This window comes from Molothrus ater, chromosome 9 (assembly GCF_012460135.2).
Source record: "Molothrus ater isolate BHLD 08-10-18 breed brown headed cowbird chromosome 9, BPBGC_Mater_1.1, whole genome shotgun sequence".
NCBI classification, from domain to species: domain Eukaryota; kingdom Metazoa; phylum Chordata; class Aves; order Passeriformes; family Icteridae; genus Molothrus; species Molothrus ater.
Window position 1 is genome coordinate 11,784,833 of NC_050486.2, and position 26,188 is coordinate 11,811,020.

The following is a 26,188-nucleotide window of genomic DNA, read 5'->3' on the forward strand; positions in this document are numbered from 1 at the left end:
AGCACACACCTCTGTAGCCTGTGGAGAAAGTTTTTCTAACTGATGCTATTATTTCATCATTAGGCTTTCCTTTATATAGCTTTCTTCTTCCAACAGTAGCTATAGCAATAATCACAAGCAGGAAATTTGCAGTATATGGGATAATAAAGGGGAACATCTCCCAAAGCCCAAAGGGAAGTTTAGTCTCCCTGGCTCAAGAACATATTAGTTTGATGTATTATGTCTCAAATTTCAGACTCCAGTTCTGCAAAACCACATATATAACTCAACCCCTCTAGGTAGACCAAATAAAAACCTGTTCTTATAAGCTGTTTACATAAATAAGCATGGGAAGAATATGCAATTACAGAAGTAAATTCATCAAAATATTCTCCCTAATGACTCATAAATTTATTCTTACGCATCTATAGGGTGAGCCTGGAGAAGCTGGGAACCCTGGACCTCCTGGAGAATCTGGAACAGCTGTGAGTACTATGTTGTTGTCTTTTCATTAACATTTATTATGGCGAACTGTGGTATCTGGCAGAGCTTTGGTAAGCATGTCCTCAGATCACTTGTGCACTTGTGTACATTTTCTTTGGATTTTCAGCTGAGAACTTACACCTTTGGAATGACATTTGTTTCCATATAATCATAGCCACATCTTGTACTAACAGAGGATGGAGACTTCCCAAAACAATGCCTATTTTTCCTTTCATAAGTATTAACTTTGGCTTGCATGTTTCTCTTTCTGGAAACAGTTCACTGATGAAATCTGGGTGCAGAATTTAGCACTTGACCTAAGAGATCCTTATTTCCCACTCACATACCACCATTTATTGAGGAAATTGATACATTTCCATTGTTTGAAAAATCAGTTTGCCATTGTGATCTTTTTGGCCATTCCATTTCCAGATGGCATTTTTGTCTTCATGTGTTTTCCACAGGGTCCAAAAGGTGAAAGGGGAGAAAAAGGTGAAGCTGGTCCACCTGGAGCAGCCGGACCACCAGGTGCTAAAGGACCTCCAGGTGATGATGGGCCTAAGGGTAACCCAGTAAGTGAGCTTCATAATTCTAACCCAAACCACTGTGAAGCATTGCTGAATACAATCTGTGAATACAGAACCATAGCATTTCCTGCAAGTGCACTACGTTCATTATATGCTTCACAAAAGATTTCTGATGAGTGCTACCTGCTTGGCAACGGATGACACATTCCTTGCTTTTTTTCCTGATCTATCTAGGGCCCAGTTGGTTTTCCTGGAGACCCTGGTCCCCCTGGGGAACCTGGTCCAGCTGTAAGTATACCTTAAAAACAGTTCTAGGTCCTAGTCTTAGTTTGTACTTAATTCTAGTTGACCCTCTTTCTTTCTTGTTTGGGCATGTACTCTTGCCAGTAAGATCGTTGCTTTTCTGTTCATGCATTTCTCAAGGATTAAAAATGTTAAGAAATCTTATAAAAGTTTTGAAAAATAATGACCTTGGGAAAATGCTCTATAGAAAAAAAAATGCTCTTATATATGAAAGGTAGTGGCTTAAATTAGCTGAATTTTTAATTTTGTTTATTTTCCTTGAATTCTGTAGGGTCAGGATGGTGTTGGTGGAGAGAAGGGTGAAGATGGTGATCCTGGTCAACCTGTAAGATTTTTATCTCATTTTATTTCACCTGCATGATCTCTCTGATGATAAGAAAATATCTTTTGCCAAATCAGTGGCTTCTATGCAGTCACACTCTTAAAATATTTTCAGAGTGGACACTTTTTGTATTATACTGAAAATAACTATTAATTTCCTTGAAGAGTCAGAACTGCCCACATTATAGTAACACAGGGGGGAAGCAAGAGCTCAATTTCTTTTACCAGTAGTGATGTATTAAAGGATTTCTGCTGGAGCTACTGAGGAGCACTAAAAATAGAGCAGCTCTGAGCATAAGAAAGAAATGCTGCAGCCAAATAATCTTCATTAGCTGAACTAATAAAATTAAGCCAAGATCTTAAGCAGTACCTGAGCAATACCCATATTAAGCATCAAAGCTCTGTTTCTGTAGATTCTATCCATTGAAAGGGGCTAACACATGGCAGATGTCCATGGCATTTAATAAAGATGAGAACTTCATCCTTTATTACTGCTGTGATTTTAATTTTCTGTTGCAGGGTCCACCAGGTCCTTCAGGTGAAGCTGGCCCACCTGGTCCTCCTGGGAAAAGAGTAAGGAATATCTCATCTTCTCTTGTACACTTCTCTTTCTGAGACACTGTGTCCTTGAGAATTTCAGCTAATTGTTTCATGCTGGGACACTCACATCTGATACTTGTCGTTTCTTTGAAGTAATGTAATGAGAGAAATGAAAAAACAGAAACAGCAGAGAAAGCTCTTTAACATGGGTTATAAGAATAAAAGAACAAAAAACTACATAGGGAAGAATACATTGCTTACCCATAAAGGTGCTTTTTCTTTTCACTCAAGAATTCAGTGTCTACTGAATCAGTCTGCTAACAGGAGTGAGTTGGTATGACAGTAATAGCAGACATCATCTTTAGGCACATGTCTGCTATCAGGGAGCAGGAAGAATTTGTCTGTTTTGGTGTTTTTAGTCTTGGAAATAAAATAATTTTAATGCAGCTACTGTGCAGAACTATATCATCCTCTCTGTATACAAAATTAACAGGCAGGCATTTTTTTAATTTATGAAACTACTCCATTTCTAAAGCTTTTGAAGGTTAACAGGGTTTACAAATATACCTAATCAAACCCAGTAAATAACATTGCAGTCACAGAATTGTAGTAGATGCATCAACCCTTAGGTCTGCTTCACAGAGCAATTAGATGCAGTTTTTACACCTTAAAAAACAGAAGAAGTGGCATTATTAAATGTAAGCTGAGAATTATTTAACAAAATATGTTAAATTGCTTGGTTTAATGGGCTTGAGTGGAATGACATGCCCAATTAGTTTTATTTATTTTATACAGTAATCTATTTCCTCCACCAACATGCAAAGTATTTATAATATTTTAAATTATTATGGTCATGTTAGCAACCTTATTCTAAAACTGAAATATGGCTCAACTGAATATTAGCAATTAGTATGTTTGCTTGACATCAAATTAAAACATCCTGCTTTATTATACAGAAAGGCAATAGCTCACTCCTCACAGATGGGCTATATTCTATCTGATTGTGTCTAGACAAAAAAAAAACAATTTCAAAGCACAGATTCCATGTTACCTCTGGTTTGACACATTTCCAATTTAGGGATGATGCATGGCTAAATATTGCAATGTAGTCCCTTTCTGAATTTTGAAGAAAACATTTTTGGAATCAGATTCTGCATTACTTGAGCACCAGAATATTTCAAACTTGTAGGGAATCTGTATTATATTAGTGTTATACTAGAAAGTAACAGGGAAAGACTGAAAGATTCATACTTACCTGGAAAAACTGCTTTTCATTAGTTTTCATCACTTGTATGGTAGAATCAATTTCAAGAAAAAGCCCTATCAAGAGTCTTAATGTGGATTGAGAAGGACACACAGTTTCAGTAGTAATATTGCTGTCTGTGAGGTGCAGCTCAGGTTACACTACTAGAAAGCAAAATTCCACTCCATTTTTTGGTTTTTGGTCTCTGAAATAATAAGCTGGCAGAGCTCAGAATCCATACTTTTAATTTAAGGCTCTTGAAATCCTCAACAGTAGGCTCCTTATTTATTTTGTTATATATTTTCATTCCCCTCTTCCATTCCATTTTGTAACTGACCTGACCTCAGTTTTACTGCCCAGTCTTCTAAAATCATGTTTATTACCAGCTGTCAGAGTTTTGAGCAGTCTCTCTCTAGTTACAGAGTTTAAAATTTTCCCCATATCCCCCTGGGAAGCAAATTCTAGTGAAAGACATGGACATATATAATTTTTCCATTGTATCTAAGAAATTTATAAGCCAAAACCATAATGTACAAAGGGTGACTTCTGTAACATAGTAATTGACAAAGTCTTGAGAAGTGATTTTTTTTAAAGTTTAATTAAATAGCAATTATTATTTTACATATTCTGACTTAAATTATCTGTGCACACACCAGATCAGGAAAATACATGCTCAGAAGGCTTTATACATCAATAATTTAGCTGCAAGTAATAGTATTAATTGTGGCTGCTTATCTAGAACTTGAAATACAGTCTGAACCCCTCCACAGTTATGTTGTTTTTATGATTATTCTGAAACTTAATCCCTTTCTCTTACTTTTGGGTCTTCGTTTTGGTTTTCCATAAAGTACTGGGTAACACTTCTAGTTTGAATTCATTGATTTCTATCTGACAAATGTTAAAAGCAGCATGAGGAAAAGGCACCTTCAGAGAGTATTTGTCCTTCAGATCAATATGCAGTCAATACAGATCAGCATAGACAGCACTCCTTGCCTGTGTTCCCAGCCCTTCAGTGTGCCAGGCACTTGAGCTTAGGGATCTGCTGCTGGGCTGCTTTCCTGGGCAGTGACAATCAGATGTCCACATACTCATAAAACTCCATATACCAATCAAGTATTAGAATTTAAAGCACAAGGGTAAGATATATTTTTGTTCTCAACTGGAAGCCATAACATTTTTTTCCATTGAAAGAAGAGATGTCAATACTGAAACAAAGCCAGCAGTTTTGCAAACCAGAAGTTTATTTGGTTTGCTGCCTTTAAATACGATGTTGAATAACTTAGGAAAAAATAAAGTGTTTCTATGAAGGAGATTTTTTTTTTCCATTTTGGCTACAGCATGATTCTGCCTCAGCAGGGTGTACTCACCACTTAAAAACTAATTTCTCTCTTGATTTCAAATGCACAGAATACCTAACAATATGCTAGGTTCCTATCACAATAGACTAATGAAATGTGGTAATGGTTTTTCTGTGTTGGAAATCATGTTTTAAGCCAGATGACAGCTATAAACAACAACTGAAATTATTCTAATGAAATATGGAAGAACAGAGAAAAATATTCAATAGGTTCATGTAACAAAAGTTGAGAACGAGTTTGTTTCTGCATGATTTCTTTTGTCTTCTTGGTTGGTAAAACGCTTCAGGCAGCATGTCCAAATTGACAGTGCAGTGTTGGTGCGAGCCAGCATGGCAGCTGGGGTGATGAGGGGGAGAACGGTGCATTAATGTGCAGTGCTGTTACAGAGGTCCTTTCTGCGGTGACAGTTGCCCAGCCGCGCTCCAGTGCGGCGGGAGGTGGGAGAACGGCAAGGAGCGCTCTGTGTCTGCAGCAGCCCGGGGGCAGCTCCGGCAGCAGCTCCGTGCCCGGGGCAGCCTGGGCACTGCTGCTAATGGCAGGCACTGTACTTGTACTTTAGCCATCACAGTGGGCCTAGCCCTGCTAATTAATTCATGCTGCAGCTTCTTTTCTATTATTCAGAGACCATATTTCTCAAGTACAGACTGCCCCATTCAACCCTTTTCAGTCTCTTAGATAGGGTGGGTTAGAATCCATGTGGGAACTTCAAGCAAGTAAAGAAAATGGGCATGTAAACTAATTCATGTAAGAAAAAAGTCATGTATCTAAAATGCTTCTGAACTTATTTATGTACCTGTTGATCTTTCTTATTATCGCTGCAAACTGTGATCCACCCAACAAATTATAACCTACACAAAGGGTTACATACATCAGACATCATTAATTATTATTGGAACAGCAGGGATTTAAAATATTCTTCCTGTTTTAAAGAGTCAGCATTTGGCCCAGGGCCTTTAAGCTTCTCTGTATTTTGAAGAAATAAAACTAAGTCCTTTACCCCTTACAGCTCTTAAAAATAGCAAAGAAAAAAGCTGCTGATACCCACAACAAATGGTCAAAGTCCTCTTGTGGTTAATTCAATTCATTTGGCGTTATCTTTGATGTAGTCTGAACTATCTCTGCTGGCCAAAAGGTTCATGCAGTGCTGCAGATGTTCAGTGTCACCCTGGAGAAAGCTTAATTTCAGAAGCAAATGAATGATCTTAATATACTTCTATGTAAATAGCTATAAAATGAATATAAATTTCCAGGAATTAAAACCAGTGGAGTTGCTCAAGGTATGTGCCAAGGTAGCAGTGGGTAGTAAATATATCAGACAATAAAAGGTTTGGGCTAAGTTCAGCTCTAGTATAAAAGATGGCTTTAGGTCAAACACTGATCCAAAGCCCTGAGCCCACAAAGCAAACAGGCAGATGCTTAACTGGAAGTACAGTTCTTACCAGTAAAATTTAATTTGTGTTCTGGTGCTTTACCTTTAAGGAGCCTGAACTGTTTTTCTATAAGTTAAGAAGTCAGAAGCAGTAAATAAATGGAAGTGATTGCATTTTTCTAGTTGCTGATCTTCTGAACATTTTTTTACATAAAAATCTGCTTGTTGCATTAATGAACAGATGAGTCTTATACAGATTCACAAAATCACAGCATTTGAGCATAGTCACTTTTCTTTCATGTTCCTTTAAGCTGCTCAATGGTTGGCAAGAAATAGCTACTTGTAATAAGGACATTTCCCAGGCTAAAAATTAACCTTGTAGGAGAACAGTTGGTCCATTATCTTGAGTGTATCTTTTCTAAACTAAGCATATAAGAGAACCATTTTCAGAAGACTGTATTAAATTCTAGACACTGCTCCCGTTCATAACTGAAGCTATGAATATTAATTACCTGACCTAAAATTCGGCCCTTGATGTTCTGGAGGAGAAAAATGTCTTTTTATTTTTCACTTTCATATTTACTGGATAATCTGTCAATTTTTGGCTGTCCAAGTGTAATCAGGCCCCTTACTGAGCCCATCCCTGACTTAGAGAATAAAGAAGTATTTGCCACACTGTGCACTGCAGAAAGAGAGGCCTTTTTGGAATCAGTGGATAAACTACAGTGAATAGATAGAATTCAATGCACATCAAGTTTAAAATTAATTGTTATTGTACGTATAAATTAGTATTGCCTTTTTTCTTTTGTATACTGTTTTTTTGGGGGTTTTGTTTGTTTTTGGGGTTTTTTTTGGGGGGTTTTGGGGTTTTTTTTTTGTTTGGATTTTCTTTTTTATATTCCCAAACAAATTAAACTGCATCATCTTTTAGATATTCTAAAAAACCGGAAAATTTTATAGGGGAATAAGAGATGTTTGGTATTTTTTAGCCTGTGAATAAAATGTCAAAAAAAGAAATTTAATGTTATTTTGTAAGCATTTACTACTTATTAATATGGTGGGAATTGCACTTTCAGAATTTCTTTCACTGGTTATATTTGAAAAAACCTGAGATTATGATCTCAGTGTCCGTATTTTACAGGGACCTCCTGGAGCAACAGGTGCTGAAGGCAGACAAGGCGAAAAAGGTGCAAAGGTAATACACTGAAGATTTTTTTTGAAGCATACAAATATAAACTATTTATAATTTAAAAGTCAATTGCTTATGATGCACTGAGCGTGGAACTTTTCAAAGTAATAACAGGCAGTCTGTAAAATCCAAATTCAGACCCAGAATTAGTAGCAATATGTAATGGAGAGGACCCAGCAGTGCAGGCCCAGCACAGCTCACCTGCAACAAGCAAGGAGAGCCTGCTCTGCTGGCACCAGACCTCTCTGTGAAGCCAGAAACATTTCACTCAGGAAATCATCCTGTGCAGAACTGTGGCTTTTAAAAGCACTTTTCCTCTTGTACATCCCTTCAGTGCCAAACTCAGCCCCTCTCTGACCTGGTCTGTTCTTTCCAGGGTGAACCTGGTGCAGAAGGAGCTCCTGGAAAAACAGGGCCAGTTGGACCACAGGGACCTGCAGGGAAACCTGGCCCAGAGGGTCTCCGGGGCATTCCTGGCCCTGTGGTAAGTCATGGAGCACCTGAAATCTTAAATGTTGCATTTCCTCTATATACTCTGGTAAAGCCAGCTTTTTGTTTTTTCTAGGGAGAACAAGGTATGCCTGGAGCACCAGGTCAGGACGGCCCTCCTGGACCTCTGGTGAGCATCCTTTTCCCACATGTCACTCACAGAAGCCTCCAAAAACATCACTGAAAGATCCCTCTTCTAACATTTGAGAGCTTAAATATTCTGTTAAAATTTGAAGCTGAGTATATTAATGAACTATATACTTCCAATTGCACAGACTTCCTGTCAGCTCAACAAGAATTTTTCAATGCATTGCTGCAACTTAATTTTGGATTTTAAGAAAGTAAAGTTGATATGTAAAAGTTTCTCAGGTTAGATTTCCCTCCTTCCCCTCCCATCCTCCGCAAAAGATTGCTATCAGGAGAGTGTGAAGCCTGATTTGCAGTAGAGCACAGCACACTGCAGGTGAAAAGTCTAATTCTGCATTCCAAAAGCTTAAAAATTTCACATTTCATTCATGAATTATGTATTTGCCTAGGCTTTTGCATCTAGTGATATCCTGAAGTGGAGATGGAAAGCATAAGCACTGAATAATATTTTGTACATGAAACGTTATGGCATTTTTGAATATGTGCCAGGTGGAAAAGGTCTCTTATCACTTCTATCCATAGCAGAAGTTGTCCACTGCCACCAGGAGAGCAGTGGTGAGGAGACACAGACTTAGTGTAGCAGCTCTACACCTCATGGACACATGTGCAGTGTGAGATTAACAGCCTCTGAAAAATTCATGTCTTTTGCACAGGCACTGCATGGCCTGCATTTTTCACCTCATTATGTACAAATTACACAAAACCAGCATTGCCATTCTTATAAAATCTAAGAACTTCTCAAATCAAGAATTTAGTTGACCCTCTGTTCCATAGATTTCTACTCATACAACCTTTTATAATTTCTAATTATAAAGTAATTTAAATACCACTGTAGCATCATTATGATTTTTTAAACATACATTTCATCTTGGGCTCTAAATCATGTCATCAATCACAACCATCAACCACTGAATGTGTACTTTGATTTGAACTGCCTTCAATAACATTTCAAGAAAACATGATTTGAGCAGGATGTTAAAACTTACCTTAACATGACTTCCCTTGATTTATAAAGGGCCCACCTGGCTTGCCTGGACTGAAAGGAGACCCAGGTTCCAAAGGAGAGAAGGTATGCTTTGCTAATTAGTTGTGTCTTCGTAACTTCAGCCCAGTCTAAAACCTGTATAAAATTAGCGGGGAGAAGCAGCAGAGTTTTTATCAGCAAGGCATTGTACCATGCTATCAAACAGCTTCCACAGCCCTAAGAGTAATCAAGAAGTTTTAAGCCATATCCTGGAAACACCTAGAAAGAAAAGGATTACTGCCTGTGTAGTATTCTATAGACCATGTGGTCCCTGCAATGAGAATCCCAAAGATATTGATGTAAAGGGAACTGTCAGGTTTACAAGAACAAAGCAAGTAGAAATTATGAGTATTGGCAATTTTTATTTTAAAAGAAAAAAATATAAATATTAAACAGCTATAATACTTTCTTTTGAAATAGTGGATTGAGACATCTGACATATCATTTTCCTATGGAGTCCCAACAATACATTGATTGCTTTGGTATCAGAGAAAAACCTGTAGAGAAAGAGGCATGAACATGACTGTGCCTTGTGAACTGCAGGTTCTGTTTATCTGCTTGGATCAGCTGTTTATGCAGCCATATCACATGTGGAACTCTGTGAGATGCTGATAGCAGCTACCTGTGGAAACTGGCATGAAATTTGTACCCAGGGTACTGTGATTTCTCTGCTGGTTTCAGTAAAGACTGCACTTAGCTCTTTCACTGAATAAGAAGTCACAACTTGCAAATAATCTGAAAATTGGAAAGACCATCTAACAACAATAAATACACATTTAGAATAATTTGTTTTCAGGTTGATTGTTGACAAGCAACAGTGGTAACACGAGAAAGGTCTAATTTATGTTTTTGCAAAACACATTTACTTAATGTATGTTAATTATATTTTCTTAAATCTTGTTCAGGGACATCCTGGTTTGATTGGCCTGATTGGACCTCCAGGAGAACAGGGTGAAAAGGGTGATCGGGGGCTTCCTGGCCCACAGGGATCTCCTGGAGCCAAGGGTGATGCAGTGAGTACAACATATTTGTGTTCTTTCAAGTGCCATGTAAGAAGGAGTGTCTTATTCCAGGCTTCCTTCTGAAAGTTGTTCTAAACACTTAACACCCAGAGTCTCCTGCAAGAGGTTAAAACTTTCTTAGGCATTGTACAAACACAGCAATATTAAACATCTTAAAACGAGGTTATAGAGTGTTTTTGGAAAATGAAGGAAACACATAGACCCCAACATGCACACAGAACAAGTTAGCAACAAGATAAAAGTAGCAGCAGCAATCTCATCACATTTTCTGGTTGCATTACCCAAAGCAGCTCCCTCTCTTCTAGTTACTAAGCCATGTTTTTAGGGCACTATGTAAAATGTGAGGTTTCCAAGCCAATCTGAAGAGGAACACAGCTCTGAAAATCCACTGCAGTCAGTGTAAGAACAACTACAAGCAACTCACATTGTCAGATCTAATATTTTAAACTTGCCAACTATTTTGGCCTCTAGCAAATGGCCTAACTCAAAACTCACCACAGCTGGACACTTCATGGAACTACTTTTTTTATAGATACAATTTTTTAACACAGTCCAGTATGTAGGATACTTTAGTTCTTTGCTTATTCTCTTACTCCTTTTTAGGGAATTTCTGGTCCTGCTGGTCCCCTTGGACCCCCTGGTCCTCCTGGATTACCTGTAAGTAATTTCATCCAGCCCTCCTGTTCTACCCACCCCCAAGCTGTGTGCAGTACACTCTAACCAGAGTTACATGTTCTTGCCCATAGGGTCCCCAGGGTCCCAAAGGTTCCAAAGGATCCAGTGTGAGTAACTCTCCTCTACACTTTCTCCTCTTTTGCTTAGCTTTTGTGTGTGTTATTTTTAAACGTTGTGCAGCATGGTCAACACTGCACTCCTTTCATTGCTCTGTAGGGTCCTGCTGGTCAGAAGGGTGACAGTGGCTTACCTGGTCCACCTGGTCCTCCAGTAAGTAAGAATTCTTATCTTGCATTACCCTGACATGATGAACCTGTTTTGACAAGGGTAGAAAACAATGTTTGGGAACTAAAATATGAATGATGGTTTGAAAATTCATTTTTCAGAAAACACAGATCCCCAGGCACAGAAATACGTATCTGCACTGAAAAAGCCAGAAGAAACTTAAAACAAATAAATAAAATAAACAAAAAGAACACCCCAAAAAACCTCTATAACCAACCCAAACAAAGAAGCCCCTCATGCAATAATTATTTAATGTGTTATATTGAAGCACAGAAAACAAAATTTTACTGGTTTCCCCTGCTTATACTCTTCTGTTTCCATATTTATTTTTAATATCATAACAAACTAAAATGAAGAGTCCAAAGCTGAGTGAAGTTCTTCAATTTCTTGAAATTAAATACTGTTTCCTAGACCCCAAGTGGAATTTTCCACTTTTATCATAGGAAATATCCGGAGTTTTCAATTTTCATAGAATATGTCTGTGCTTGAGGGAATTAACAGGGATACAGAGGCAACTGTGAGTTCTGTGTGTCACTTGTGTGAGGGCAACACACTCATCCCCAAAATCAGTGTAGTGAGAAGATTTAGAGCACAACAATGGTTTGGCCTTTTACAATCTTTTTTGGTTTCTTCTTCAAGTAAATCAAAGCACATAGGTATGAATCTAAAAGAAAAAAAGGTGAAATAAGAAATAAATACCTTGAAGAAATCCTATTCAAAGCATCTCCAAGCCTCATTCTGTGGTCCTTCTCTGCTGAAAAACTAACAGAAGATATAATTAGATATGTTGTTTTCCACTTAGGGCCCTCCAGGTGAGGTAATCCAGCCACTGCCAATCCAGTCAGCCAAGAAGACAAGAAGATCTCCTGACTATATGTTATCTGATGCTGGTGATAATATTCTGGATTATACTGATGGCATGGAGGAGATCTTTGGCTCCCTGAATTCCCTGAAGCAAGACATTGAGCACATGAAGTTTCCCATGGGCACTCAGAATAACCCAGCCCGGACCTGCAAAGATCTGCAGCTCTGCCATCCCGACTTCCCAGACGGTGAGTTCACACTGCACAGCACGGGCACACGGGGCTGAGCCTGGCTCTGCCAGGGCTCTTGGGCACCACTCACCCAGTACTGAGACATGGCTCATACAGCTGCTCAACACACACAGTCTCATTGAACCCATTTTTACAGGTATACAAGTTTAAAAGTGTAAGACATGTTCTCTTGGTAAGAGTCAAAACTCTTTAAATACATAACCTGATCTGGTTTTTGAGTTAAAACTTGTTAAAGTGATAAATAAAAAGCAGTTGTTGTCTTGAAAGGCGGGCCTTGCATTTCCAGGATGATCAAAACAGGAGTGTGATGAAAGAGTGTAGTATAACAATATTTGTAGTGGGTGTAGTATAACGATATTTCAGCATTGGTATTATATGAGATTTATGCTCAATAACGATTCTCAAAAAGTTTACTAGTCTTTTAGCCCTGGAAGCAATAATTTTCTCTACTGCATCAGTACTGTTTTTTCTAGATCAGCCAGCAAAGAGGCATGGAAGTTTCTTTGATCCTGTTTAATGCTACCAAGTAGTAGTGTAATAAAATGCATAGAAATATGAAGATACCCAGTGTTCCTAAGAACTATCTTGAATTCATTATTCTTTGTTGTTTTCTCTTTTTTCTTCTAAATAATTTTACCCCTCTGAAAATGTTTAAATGAAAGCCAGCCTTCACTAAATTTTCATCCTTTCATAATTTTTTCAATTGCAATGCATATTTTTCCCAGTTCAAAGCAATATTTTTCTGCTTTTAAATGGGAGGAAAAATAGATTTTGACAGTTTAATAATATTTTATTGCTTTCACTCTAGATAGATAAGAACAGATGGCTGCCTTGAGGAGTAGTTAAGCAGTGTATGTGCTATATGAAAAGTACATATTTTACAATTCAGTGCCCTCCATAATAAGGAATAGTTTTTACACTCTGCATTTACCAGTATTTGCTTCTTCTTTAGAGCTGTCTTCATATAAAAGTAATCTTATTTTGGTTAAAATAAAAGCAAATGTGTTCATTAAAATTCAGAATTCTTCAGGGATAAGACTTACAGAAAGGAAGGACTGTTTTCAATATACAGCCTAAATCAACAGAATTGTTAAACCCCACAAATACTTTGTCTATGCCCTATATTCAGAAGACAGAACTGGTGAAAGAATTAGTCATTTCTCTTTGAAACCTTCACTATTTGTTTGAAACTGGATTAGAACTGTAGTTGTCAGAAAGTCGCTTGCTGCCCTGCTTATGAAACACCTGAAGACAAGAACCCTCATCACAGAAATCATCATTCTAATTGGAATATCAGATTTTAAAAAGCACTGACTTTGAATGTACCTTGGATGGGCTGCAGCTCTTTTCATGCCCAGCCTTCACTGGTGTTGCAGCTTCATAAGCCAGGAGGGAAAGGTCTTTGCTTGAGGTGGATCCATCTCAGTGGAAGCTTCAGGTGCTTGTGCCAGCTACAGCCCCAGCAAGCCCCATGCAGACACCTCTGTTTGCAGATAGGGATGCATTCCAGATTTTGCTCCCTGACCTAAAACATTCAGATAAAATAAATTTCCTACTTTGGAGGACCATTAGGTAGCAGTAAAACCTGGCTCTTCTGAATACCATTTCTACTGTATAAGGCAAATATTTTCTCGTTTGTCTTAGGGGAATATTGGATTGATCCTAACCAGGGCTGTTCTGGAGACTCCTTCAAAGTATACTGCAATTTCACAGCAGGTGGGGAAACTTGCATCTACCCAGATAAGAAATCTGAAGGAGTAAGTACCAATCTGTGTTTTCAGTTGGCTGTTGACAGTTACTATTATGCTGTTACAATGTTGAACTAAACAGGATAATTATATTGCCACATTTTCATGTGTCTGTCTTTCTGATTACATTTACATATATCTGAATGGAGCAGTAAAATGGTACATAGAGTTAACAAATACCATTTTCAACTTCAGATAGGGAATCTGTGCACCTGCTTGCTAACATGTCAGTACATTTCAGAATGCAACACAGCTGAGCAGCCACTTACAGCAGATGATCTAGTATTTGTCACCTAAAAGCTAAACATTCCTGTGTTTCTCTTGTGGGTTCATTCATATCTATTCATGTATTCCTATGCAAAGTAGATGTAAAAGACTGTATTAACAGTGTTCTTACTCTCTGTTATAGATTACATCTGCTGAGGCATATGGTATAGAGGAAGGCTTTCTGAAATCTTGCCTAAATTACAGGAATTCATTAGCATCAACACTGGTGAAAACTCATTTAAATACTTCACAGCAACAATTTATACCATGAGCTTACCTGGCTCTTAACAGATTACAACCATCTCCCTCAAATAGAATTAACTCTCTCTTGGATTCCATTTGAAGTCACTAATTTGAAGGCATTCTCTACAAGAAAAACATTCCATTTCAGACCTTTAAAGTGGCTGAGATTTGAGCCACTTTATAATACATTCTGTATTATCTGGTGTGGTATTTGTCCCAAGTAATGTAAAACCTTCACATCTGTCAACATATGTTTCAAATACTTCTGTCTCTGCTGTTTGACCTCACAGGTTAGAATTTCATCGTGGCCAAAGGAGAACCCAGGATCTTGGTTTAGTGAATTTAAGCGAGGAAAACTTGTAAGTTGTCACTGCAATGCAACTGTATTCACAAATCAGGTCCAACTTTTCAGCCATCAGCAGATCACAGGGAATTTTACAAATATTTACATAATGAAAAGACCCCCAGCCCTTTTGCCCTAAATATCACAGCAGCTATGTGGTCTCTTGCCCCTGGAGAGCAGAAGCCTGGTCTGTACTGTCCCACAGATCCCAAAGGTCACCTGCACAGCTGCTGGTGAGGATCTGGCCAATGTCAGACACACCTCACCACCAAACCTTGGGAAAGCAGCTGGAACACAGATCCCCCACCCCAGTCTAGGTTACTGGAAATATTCTGGGTATGCAGAGGTGAGGCTGCAGGCTGACTAACTTATGATTAACTAAAAACAGATTACCAAACAGATTCTGCTGCTTTACACTATAAGGCAGGAATAATTCTCTCTTTTCCCAGTAGAACAAAGCTCATATATGTAATTCTTCATCCTAAATATACTGCTACATTATGAAAATCTATTTACTGAGTCATAGCTGTATCGACCTTTAAAACTTCATAAAATGTTATGTGTTGGTTGATATTTTTATTGAGGGCAGTTATATGATTCTCTTTTGTCAACAATAATTTTGGTTTGCATTGTACCAAAGAAAACAGATAAATATTCATCTAATTTTTTATATTTTCCAGCTTTCCTATTTGGATGTTGAAGGCAATTCCATTAATATGGTCCAAATGACATTCCTTAAACTACTGAGTGCCTCTGCCAGACAAAATTTCACTTACAACTGTCACCAGTCTGTAGCCTGGCACGATGCACCCTCTGACAGCTATGACAAAGCACTAAGGTTCTTAGGATCCAATGATGAAGAAATGTCTTATGACAACAATCCTTACATCAAAGCTCTCCATGATGGCTGTGCAGTAAGTAGAGCTTCAAAGAGTCTTTACAAAACCCACCTGTCATTTAAAGTGGAAATCAAACAAATCTATTTTTTCACAGCTTTCTTCTGAGACAAGCTTTGTAAACACTTCACTTGTCATATACTGATTTTTAGTAGATTTTTAACCATAGTACACAAGTGCCATATTCAATTTTCACCTATGTACCAAAAAAAATATAACCACAAGCCAAGAAATTGAACAAACCTGGAATGGATGCAGGCTGTCAACACCACTGTGCTGAAAGCAGACTATCTGCTACTGTGTATGAGCACAGTGTAAGGAAAGAACAGAAGCAAAAAAGATAATGAGAGTAGGCAGCATATAAGCAGAATATACTGGTACTAAAAATCAAGGTATACACAAATAGAATAGTTATTGAATACAGCAAAAACATGTATCACATAAATCCTATGTATGTACCCAAACATAGTGAATTAATTTCACAGTTTGATATGTGACTTTATGTTTCCTTTTCTTATTTTCTGTATTCAAAGCCAGGTGAAGTTTGTGGCTCTTACTTTTCAGAATCCTCCTTTAAGCTAAAAATCCCCAGAGGTGTCCAAGCATACATCAGCTCCCTGAGCACTCCTCTTTCAGGGTCTCTGTGGGCATAGCAACTGTTACCACTTCTCAGAAATAGAACAGTCTCTATTGAACCCTTTGAAACAAAGGCATCAAAAGAACAAGGGACAGTTGAAGCCTCATTAATTATTTTGGGGTTTGATATGGGAGCATTCTGAAGGCAGTTTCTGAGCAGTCAGAGATACAGAATTAGAGACCCAGAAGTGCCAGGATATCCACCTGAGGCAGAGATGCAGCTCAGGAGGTGCAAAGCACCTCCCCTCAGCAGTGGGACTCTAATACACAACTGATCCATGTCAGCCTTTCTGTGTGCCTTGTATTTCCATTTCACTTTTGTTATCCACAGAGGGTAAATGTAGAGCTCCAGAGAGAGCTGAAAGTTGCAGCTGTCACTAAACTGAGAACACTCAGGTCTGTCAGCTTGGATGCCCCTCTGAGCTCCAAGACCCTGGTGTAGCTGAAAGGGGTCTCAGCAGATGTAAGAGACCATCTAAAGGAAGTGCAGTGCTGATAGGTGATGTGATGGCTGGCTGAGTGATGCTCACAGGAGCTAGAGAGCCTTCTCCAGGCAGCAAGGGTGTGCCTTCAAAGCTGGCTTCTAAGTGCAGCAGTTGGCAGTCCTGTCAGAATATTACTTTCTTCTTAGTTGCTGTAATAGTTTGTGAGCCAGTTACAGTATTTCTTCTTAGAAGTGGATCTTTTCTGTTTCAGAACTAATTTGTGACTTTTTCCACAGGAAATGTGTACTGCTGTGACAATGTTATTGTTTATTACATAGTATAGACATGAACTATAGAATTCTCTAAAAAACATGGAATATCTTAAATTATTTTTCTTTTGTAGGCCTACTTTAGTAAGTAAAAAAACTATGGTTCATCCTCCAACTAAATCAAAGCATTACATGTCACATTTTTAGAATTATATCATAAGAAAATACAAGAATTAGGGTTTGCAATATCTGGTGCATGTCAGGGCAATCATTTCAAAATTCTACACTTTAGAGATAAAATATGAAGATCTACAGCATGTTAAATGCTCAGAGGTATAACAGTTTGGGTTTTCTTCTTCTCTTTTTTAACAGTCAAGAAAGGGCTACGCAAAGACGGTGCTGGAAATCAACACTCCCAAAATAGACCAAGTGCCCATAGTTGATGTGATGATCAATGACTTTGGTGATCAGAACCAGAAGTTTGGATTTGAGGTCGGTCCTGTCTGCTTCCTTGGTTAAGCTTAAGACAAAATCAGATCAACACAAATGTTGCACTTTGGTGCTACCAACCCACTTCATGCCACATGCAAGTTTTGAGTAAGGATGGCATAGAAAATGTCTTGCTGTGTATGTATGTCTTATCTAGAAAGTAATCGTTGCCCTTGTAGGGCCAGAATCACATGACTTAAACTTATTTTGCAAAGATGCTGTGGCACAGACAGACAACATAGGGCTCACTTCAGGAACACCCCCTTTGGATTCCTCTGGTGCTGTAAAAAAACCAACGACAATGGTGCTCCTTCCATTACAACAAAGAGGTGTTTAGAGAGTGTTTAATATAAACTGTAATTATTCTATGTACAGTACTATACTGTGATTTCTCTGTCCACTTCCAAAACTTGCATGTGTCTCTGAATTGCATCTGGCTCTTATTTTACAATTACAAACTACGTTGTCAATACTGTGTATGTATTCTGAAAAAAATAAAACTGTAATTGCCAGTGAAGCCAATTCCATTTCTGATTAATAATAAAATCCCTTTGTATATATTGTTGTTGAAGAGCTTTGTTATTTGAAGTCGCCAGTAAAATTAAGGTTTCAAAACTGGAAGAGCTTGAGCAGCACATTCAAACAACTCCTTTCTGCTGATATCACTCTGTGACAATGAATTTAGATGATGAAATGAAAGCACTTTCAAAGGTGCTATGTTCCATGGTGCTATACCTCAGACTTTTTATTTTCTATTCTAATTCCATAATTTCATAAGATAACTGTATATACCTAAAATAAACAAGTTTATATTTTTGGGTGGGGAAAACATATAAGAAAAAAACAAACTTCTGTGTTAGAGAACTGTTTAAAATCTGTGAAATAAATTAGTCATATAGCTTTCCTTTTTTTTTTTATCTCAGCTGGATTTGTTTCCATTTTGCTTATTTGGGCTACATAAGTATAAAAACGGGATTTGAAACAGTTATTTATGGATTTTTGCAGTGTTTACTTAGATGTTTGTGTAAGCAATGATGGATGTTTGCTTCCTAAACTGGATACTAAAGGTTTCACAGAATAGTCTATACAATATTTGCCTGTCCCATTAATATGAATTATTTTTCTTCCTGTTACTCCACCTGAAGGCCAGGGATGCAATATGTCTAGGTCATGTGATTCTACACAGTTGCTAAGCAACACAGGAGGGACTGCTTCCTAAAGAGCTGTCTTTGACCCAAACTCTTACAATTCACTGTTCAAAGTTCACCAAAAAACATGATGGTTTGGCCTTCCCTCTGAACATTTTATTCAGGTAGTTGGAAGTAGAAATTACATTTTAGCTTTACAACACAAATCCTTTTGTAATTATTTTTCATAATATATGTAAGACTTGAAAAGAAATGTTTGTTTCTATTTCTTATAAATTGTTAAATTAAATAGTACTAGTTTCTGCTGGCTCGTTTCCAACTGGTATTTTCTTATGCACGTTTAAACATGTAAAAGTGAGATTCCAAAAGTCAACTTCTTGCTGTTCATATTTTCTTTTATTTTTGAACCAAAGTTTGTAACTGTCACCTCAAAGAGGGAAATACAAATTTTATTAATAAAATCAAGTCTTGTTTATCTGGATTGGTCATTCTCTTGTTTCAATGTCCAAAATGCACCCACTGTCATTACTTTAACTTTATTCTTCTTCCAGACCATCCAGGCTTGAAAAAAACGGAATGTTACTACATGTCCGGGCAAGCACTGGGCAACAGCACTGGGAAGAGAAGTGCTAACAGAGAAGGTGCTGATCTGGCCATTGGCAGTAGGCAGCAGGGATAAGTTCACACATGGTTGGTATGGATTTATAGCTCCAGCAGTCCAGATAATACCATCAAACACAAGACAGGAGCCTGATAGTCCTTCCCCAGCCACTCACAACCTACAGTGACTGTCCATTCCTCAGTCTTGTGCTTATAGGACTTCATTGGGTAGGCAAATGACCCTATTTATTAATAGGAAATGGAAGACAAGAATGAGACCAAGACTTGGAAAGTAGTGGAACACAAAATGTCCAGCACTTTGTTTTAGACTGGAACCAGAACCAGCGATGGGTCCAATGACATGAGATTTGCCCCCTTCTCCAAAGAAATTCCTCTCTTTTTCATCTGCTACCTGTTCTTCATGAACTCTGGCTATGTCTAAGTAAGATGTGAGGGCAGCTGCAATAAGTTTGGCAGAGAAGCAGCCACTTTTTCCTGCTCAAGGGGGCTGGGCTAAGTTAGGAGCTGACCTGTTCAAGCCTATCTAGAAGAACCTCCCTGTTTGAGTGCTTCAGGGTAAAAAATAAAGATGGTTGTGGCTTGGCAGAGTCAGAATTAGTCTGCAGCAGAATGTTGTTTCTAAGAATGCAATGATGTATTCAAGCAGCCAAATGAAACCAGATCTTCTCCAGAATTAGTCCAAGCGTCTTGCCAAGGTTTGTGTCAGCAACATCATAAAGGAGGAAATGAACTTGACTCTTCTACTCTTTTCAGCAAGGACCCATCTGGTTTATTATTTAACATTTCTTTAGGCCTTAACCACTTACTATTTATCCTTGTCATCAAAGGATCTCACCCATTGCTTGTTGTCTAACTTCTCTTTGTCCATTCTCTTTTGCAATCTGCTGTTAAACACAGATTGTGGTCGTGTTGCATGGAAATGGAGTAACTCAGCACATGGCAAACCAAGCCCAAAATATACTCTGGACCGAGGCAAAGTTCTGTCCAGAATTACACAGACATACAAGAGAGATTTAAATGACAAGCTATGACTAGAGCGGCAGAAACTGCCCTGTGTGCATGAGTGGAGTTTCTTTGCCTCTCTCTCACCAAGGACAGGGCAGTATCAACTCACCATGACTGGCACATCTCTTGTGTGCCAGTCATGGTGAGTTGGAAAACTTCATAAAATGCAATGAAGATCTTTTTTTCCAGTCCATGTGAGAGCCATTATGGCTAACATCAACAGTCACCTAGTGACACAAAAAGCTACAAAGCTTCAAAAAATAAGGACAGTGAGCTCCTTAAGATTCCTCCCCTTGGGAACAGCTTTGTTAATTATAAAATTATTCTTCACATGCTAATGGCTGGAAGGAGAAGCCTTAATAGCCACTGGTTTTCTATTGCAAACACACTCATTTTTCTGTGAAAGAACATCTTCTATTGTACATGCAACAAAAAAAAAAAAAGAAAATTACAAAGACAGGATATTAAATGTCATGTCTATTATGTTTACCTGGAAACGTGTCTTATTTGTGTTCCTTTTGAAAGCACATAAATTATCAGAGGCTCATTGTTAGTTCAGTGAAAAGCAATGCCAAGATTATTGCCAAGGAGTAGATTGCTCTAAAGCTATTTATACATTTTGTTTTCAATAAAAACATTAAAGATTAATACAGTGAGGAAGGCTGCAAGCTTACAGATATTCCAACGCTCTGCTCTAGCCAAAATTGGCCTTGTTTTTTTCTCAGCTCTTTGAATGAAGGCTCTGTTCTAATGAGAGAGGATGCAGCCAAAGCCCACAATGGACATGTTTTGTCTAGGTTGTCCAGGGAGCTTTGGCAGACCTTGACATTGTTTCCAATATCTCAAGGGGGGAAAAGGTGATCTCCATCAAAACACACCTAATTTCACTAAGACAGACAAGAATTGTTAAAAACTCAGCAGTGGGACTGGGATCTAAGTGCCTCCTCCACTCCCTATTATAATCTAAGAAATTGGGTTTTTTAACATCAAAAAGGCAACGTAGCTAAATCTTGCTGAAGCATGAAAGAACTCCAGCTTGCAATGTGATTAAAATGTGGATGAAAATTAAAAATTCAGTCCATCCAATAAGATGCTGGACAGAAACCAAATTAATTCTCTTCTAGCCCCAGAAGTTCTCTAAACTGGATCTTCTGTTGTGTTTTCAATGGTTAATTAAAAGAACCTTTCTGAGTTCACAGGACTGGGACAAGGCTGACCCCAAGGTCATGTTAATAATAATGAATGAGCACAGCAGCCTCACACTCAGCTCCCCTCTCACCTGAATTATTTCACAGCCAGAGATCTTGCATATGGCCTTAGCCCCTGTGGGCTGCAGCAGTGCAAGGCCAGTGAATCATGGTCTCAGAGGCCCAGCCTGAAAGCTCTGAAGTTCCCCAGCACAAGTAAAAAGTAAACATAGCTACAGCAGAGCCATAAAGCTGAGTTTTTAAATTAAAAATGTTAACTAAATGAGGAGACTCAGGATGTGACTATCAAAATAAAAACATTACAATATAATTGCTGTTTCTGAAATGGAAATACTGATGTCTTCTTTATTAGTTTATTGAGAATGTTACTCAGAAAGCCCACAAAAGTCAGCCAGGGTATATCATGGAGCTGCTTGACTTCTAGAGCAGGACCTCCTCATTACAGTAGGAAAGTATATTAATTGGAATGAGAGGTGGAAAGATTTAGAATGAAGTTGTTTTTATAGATATAAAAGCTTTTTTCTGTCAAATATTAACTGGAAAAAAAAGGGTAAGGTTTTATATCCTATCCTTACAGTCTCTTGAGCCTGGGCCTCTTTTTTGTTACAATATCATTTCAATGGCAGCTCAGGTGAGAAAGTAGCTGTGCTTTGTGGTCCTGGTGCCCAAATCAGCTCACAAAATAACATAGCACAATGTCAGGGCTCAGGTTCTGGAAAATGCATTAAAAGATAATCTTCCTAACATTTGCTATTCAGTAACTTTCTGATTTGGATGTATGGGGATCACTTATCCCTTTGTCATTCCTCAGAAGGATTTTAGAAATACCCACTTTGCTCCAAGCCTGCAGAGTTTTTCAGTGCACAGATATTAAGATCAAAGCTGTTTACTGTCAGAAAGAGCCAAAAATGGAATTTTAATTTGTGAAAGCTTTCCACAGCACTCCAAATTCTGAAAAGAACAAAGAACATTTCACCTTCCTTCTCCTCCTTTTTTAATTGTGATGTTTCCATTTGAAATAATGAAATGTTTCTGTCCAAACTCATTGAAAGTATTTGATTGATAGGAGGAAGTCCATTGGTACCCTCACCAAGATTGTTTTCCCATGTGCTGGGAGCTGAGTACAAGAGCTGAGTACAATACTAACAGTGGAATAAAGACACTTCTAGAAGGGAAAGGCACAATAAAATAGTTCTCAATGTATCACAGAAAGGAGGAAAATGTAGCAGGGGAGAAAAGAGGAAATAAGAAAGCAGGGGGGAAATACATGGGAAAAGAATGATAGGAGAACTTGCTTCCCTCAACATAGGGCAGGAGGGTGAGAAATCCTTATGGGCAGTCTGGGAGCATCCCATGTGATTGCTGGAACTGCAGGGCTCAGGTTTGTTTCTCACAGTCAATGCAAAGGCAGGGTGCACTGGCCCCATAGTTAGGAGGCAGCAGCAAAACTGGTTTATAAAAAACACACCTGAAGAGCAGCCAAGATTGCAAGGCTGTGTGGGAAACACCTGAGCACAGCCTGCAGCCACATCCCTGTGCCTCACTCTCCCTCCCCTCCCTTCCCACACTCGCCTCTCTCCCAGACACTCCTGACACTGCCTCCTCTGCAGGATCTCTGCTCTTGTGGAGCAGCCACATTTTGCTGGGGCACTGGAAAGCACAGGAGATCTGGAAAGGGAGATGAGATGTTTAACTTTTAAGATGAAGAGAGAATGGGTGATGGGGGAGGGTGAGCAGGCTCAGAAATCAAAATACACCCACACTAACATACTGCTAGACTCATAATAAGCCTGTCTGGACCACTCAGATTAGGAACAAGCAATTTCTGTGTCCTTTTCCTACCACTGAGAAACATAGAGACCAGGCAGCACTGAGGGCTGTCTCTGAAAGGAAAGTCAGATAAAGACAATGGGGAGATCAGCTCATACTGCTGACCCTTTGAAACCTCTCTCTGCACTTTAAAATTGACCTATTTCATTTTCTGAATACATTGACCTCAAACCAAAGCCACAATATTTTGAGGAACCACATTTGAACTAGCATCACATCTTCCCATGAAAATATTCCTGATAAAGTAATAAAAAAATTTAAATGGACAGTTTGCATGAACTGAGGATACCTGAGAATGTTCCTGATTAAATGATTCTTGATTATTTCAATGCATTATGCAGTTTTGCATGTGTGCATTCATTTCTCATGTTTTGCATAATCTTTCTGATGACTGTATGCACAAGTGTACCATGTAGAAACAGCAGTGAGCCAATGTGGTTACTCATTAAACTTAATGAGAAGGTTAGAATTATCTACTATAAAACTAAGATGAAAGCAAAATCACAAATTTAAAAGCTAACTAAGGGCTGAAACATCTGCAAGTACAGTAAGTTAATACCCTCTTAACATGCAGAACAATAAATACATCGTATAGATATACAGCAAATTTGGATGCACGCTACCCAAGCGTAACTCAGCTGTGATGGTGTATGAAATGATACATTTAACTTTAATCAGACACATAACTCAGAAGAAGCAAAACCACAAAGTACTTAAGGGCTGTTTTGCAACACTGGAATATTTTTGATAGCCAGATAGTATTCTGCCCTTTTCTGTTTAAACACAATGAAGGAAGACAAAGTTTGATGTGTGCCTCCAGATCTCTGTAAATAAATGTAGGGTGACTCCTACACACAGAGGTCAGGGCTGTAAAAACACAGCAAAAACCAGAAAAGGATGAAGCCCAGGGCCTGTGAACCATGTGTGTGTGACAAAGGAGAGTTACAGAGGAAGATGACCAACTGCAGCAGAGAGATCATAAAACCATGGGGTATCCTGAGTTCAGAAGGACCCACAAGGATCACTGAAGTCCAGCTCTGTCCATCACAAGGATCATCGAAGTCCAGCAGGCCATCACCAAGAGTCACACCATCTGCCTGAGAGCATTGTCCAAGCACTTCTTGAACTCTGCCAGGCTTGGTGCTGTGACCTTGGGGAGCCTGTTCCAGTGCCCAAACACCCTCTGGAGGAAAAACCTTTGCCTTTGCCTAATATCCAACCTGAGCCTCTTCTCAGCTCCACATGAGTTACCTGAGTCCCACTAGTGGTCACCAGAGAGAGAGAGAGAGAGAGATCAGTGCCCGCCCCTCCGTTTCTGCCTGTGAGGAAGTTGTGGACTGCCCTGAGGTCTCACCTGTGTCTCCTCCACACTTACCAAGCCAAGGGACCTTAGCTGCTCCCGATATGGCTTCCCCTCAAGGCCTTCACTGTCTTGGTAGCTCTCCAATAGGTTTAAATCTTTCTTCTATTGTAGCACCCAAAACTGCACTCAGGGTGATTCTTGCAGATAGTACTCCAGGAAATACTCAAAAGCCCTTCTTTAACAGGAGGCTTTAAGGACGTTTTTAGATGTTTGTTCTGACCAAAACTCCCTGAAGAGCCCTGGGTTTGGCACTCCCAGGGGCAGCCCCCAGGTGACCACCCAGGGCCTGTGGGCCCAGCCTGAGGGGGGCTGTGCTCTGGTTCCAAAGCCGACGAGGTGACTTTGAGCCCATGTGTGTGTCAAAAGACACACACCTCCACTTACCCCTAGATGAAACACAACGTTATCTTTTTCTCAGAAATTTTCTTCCCCTCAATTTTCATTTCTCCTAAAAGCATCATATTCAAAATGTACCACTCCCACACCCACAGAGTTTTATGCATGTGAAAGAGGTAAATTCACATTCAGTTGTTACCTCTTCAAAGGCATAATTAAGGTAAAAAACCCCACCCCACCAAATACAGAGGTTGCCCTCTCCGCCTCTGAACCTGTGCATGTGCTCCCTGCCCATGGTGCTCACAGGGCAATGACACTCTGACCTTTCTCCCTGTCAGGCAAAACACTTCCCTTGAGTTAGCACCACTCTGGGGTCACTCTCTCCAGAGTCTGATGTCTGCAACCTGAGCTGTGAGACCTTTTCAGAGTGAGGGAACACAAAGGGTTTGTTTTCTTTACCCAGGTGTTTCTGTGGTAGAATGGGCTGCAAAACCTGAGTTGCTGTAAACATTCGAACAGCAGGCATGCAAAGGCAATATTTAAACAGCTCTATAAATGAGCTAGGGATGTGTGTCATTGGTTTTGAAGCACTATCTAAAGTTATTATGCTGGAAACACTTCTGTTGAGACATGAGTCATATTAAGCAGCTTTGTGGCAGATACGATAGCTCCTCTTTCATGCAATCTCTTTCTCTGAAAGCTTTGATTGAGAGCTAAGCCACATTAAGGGTTTAGTGGTTGAGCCTGGAAGCTTCCTTCAGTAAACTCCTTCCTGAATTAATTGCTGCTGGAGCTTATCACCCATAATAATATTTTCAGAATCTTTCCCCTATTATCTTCCTCTGTCAGGTTAAATTCATCTTTTTGATGTCACACACATTAAATACTGTAAAAGAGGAACAAAAATTTCACTGCTCAATAGGGAGAAGCAGCACAGAGTGTTGTTAATGTCACAGGTCTGCTTTTGCACTTGGTGAAATATGAAGGACGTTTCAGCAGAATTTTAAGATAAACAGTTGAAAATAAAGAATTCCCTTCTCCACAGTCCATCACCTTTTAAGCGACATGGCAAGGAGTCCACTACAGTCACAGCTTTAGGATGTTTCTATGCAACATGTACAACAAAGTGAGAGACCTGCACCAGTCTTACAGAGACAAGCATCAAATTATCAGTTGTGCTTTAGGCTGGGCTCTCTTCCCTTGGTTCTCCTTAGCCATGAACTGTCTTGGGCAGAAGGTATCCCTTAGAAACAAATGAAATGACAAGTCCTGCTCAAAATACTCAGCTGCCAGGCAGGCAGGTGGGGATTGCAAGTTAAGACACTCCTGGGCAGGCAGAACTCCAGGCCATG

The 26,188-nt window shown here is 39.0% G+C and overlaps 1 protein-coding gene and 1 long non-coding RNA gene across 4 annotated transcripts in view; one reads left to right on the forward strand and one right to left on the reverse strand.

Moving 5' to 3' along the window:
- Positions 1-18,954, forward strand: part of COL11A1 (collagen type XI alpha 1 chain) — a 125,666-nt gene extending 106,712 nt beyond the window's left edge. For both annotated transcript variants that reach the window (XM_036387659.2, XM_036387660.2), the window contains 18 exons: positions 411-464; positions 927-1,034; positions 1,224-1,277; positions 1,564-1,617; positions 2,133-2,186; positions 7,265-7,318; positions 7,689-7,796; positions 7,878-7,931; positions 8,964-9,017; positions 9,878-9,985; positions 10,598-10,651; positions 10,741-10,776; positions 10,886-10,939; positions 11,757-12,006; positions 13,654-13,766; positions 14,558-14,626; positions 15,291-15,524; positions 17,209-18,954. In XM_036387659.2, the coding sequence (XP_036243552.1) occupies positions 411-464; positions 927-1,034; positions 1,224-1,277; positions 1,564-1,617; positions 2,133-2,186; positions 7,265-7,318; positions 7,689-7,796; positions 7,878-7,931; positions 8,964-9,017; positions 9,878-9,985; positions 10,598-10,651; positions 10,741-10,776; positions 10,886-10,939; positions 11,757-12,006; positions 13,654-13,766; positions 14,558-14,626; positions 15,291-15,524; positions 17,209-17,355 (1,659 nt within the window). In that variant the 3' untranslated portion in view covers positions 17,356-18,954. The remainder of the gene's footprint in view (positions 1-410; positions 465-926; positions 1,035-1,223; positions 1,278-1,563; positions 1,618-2,132; positions 2,187-7,264; positions 7,319-7,688; positions 7,797-7,877; positions 7,932-8,963; positions 9,018-9,877; positions 9,986-10,597; positions 10,652-10,740; positions 10,777-10,885; positions 10,940-11,756; positions 12,007-13,653; positions 13,767-14,557; positions 14,627-15,290; positions 15,525-17,208) is intronic.
- Positions 1-26,188, reverse strand: part of LOC118689406 (uncharacterized) — a 166,026-nt gene that overhangs the window by 11,860 nt on the left and 127,978 nt on the right. Inside the window, exons 6-10 of one of the 2 annotated variants that reach the window (XR_004980619.2) lie at positions 13,336-13,534; positions 11,654-11,716; positions 10,920-10,982; positions 8,971-9,068; positions 1,984-2,175 (exon numbers count right to left, since the gene is read on the reverse strand). This is a non-coding gene — a long non-coding RNA (uncharacterized LOC118689406). Of the gene's footprint in view, positions 1-1,983; positions 2,176-8,970; positions 9,069-9,314; positions 10,091-10,919; positions 10,983-11,653; positions 11,717-13,335; positions 13,535-26,188 lie in introns of those variants that run through there. The other variant, XR_004980618.2, reaches the window with a different exon arrangement.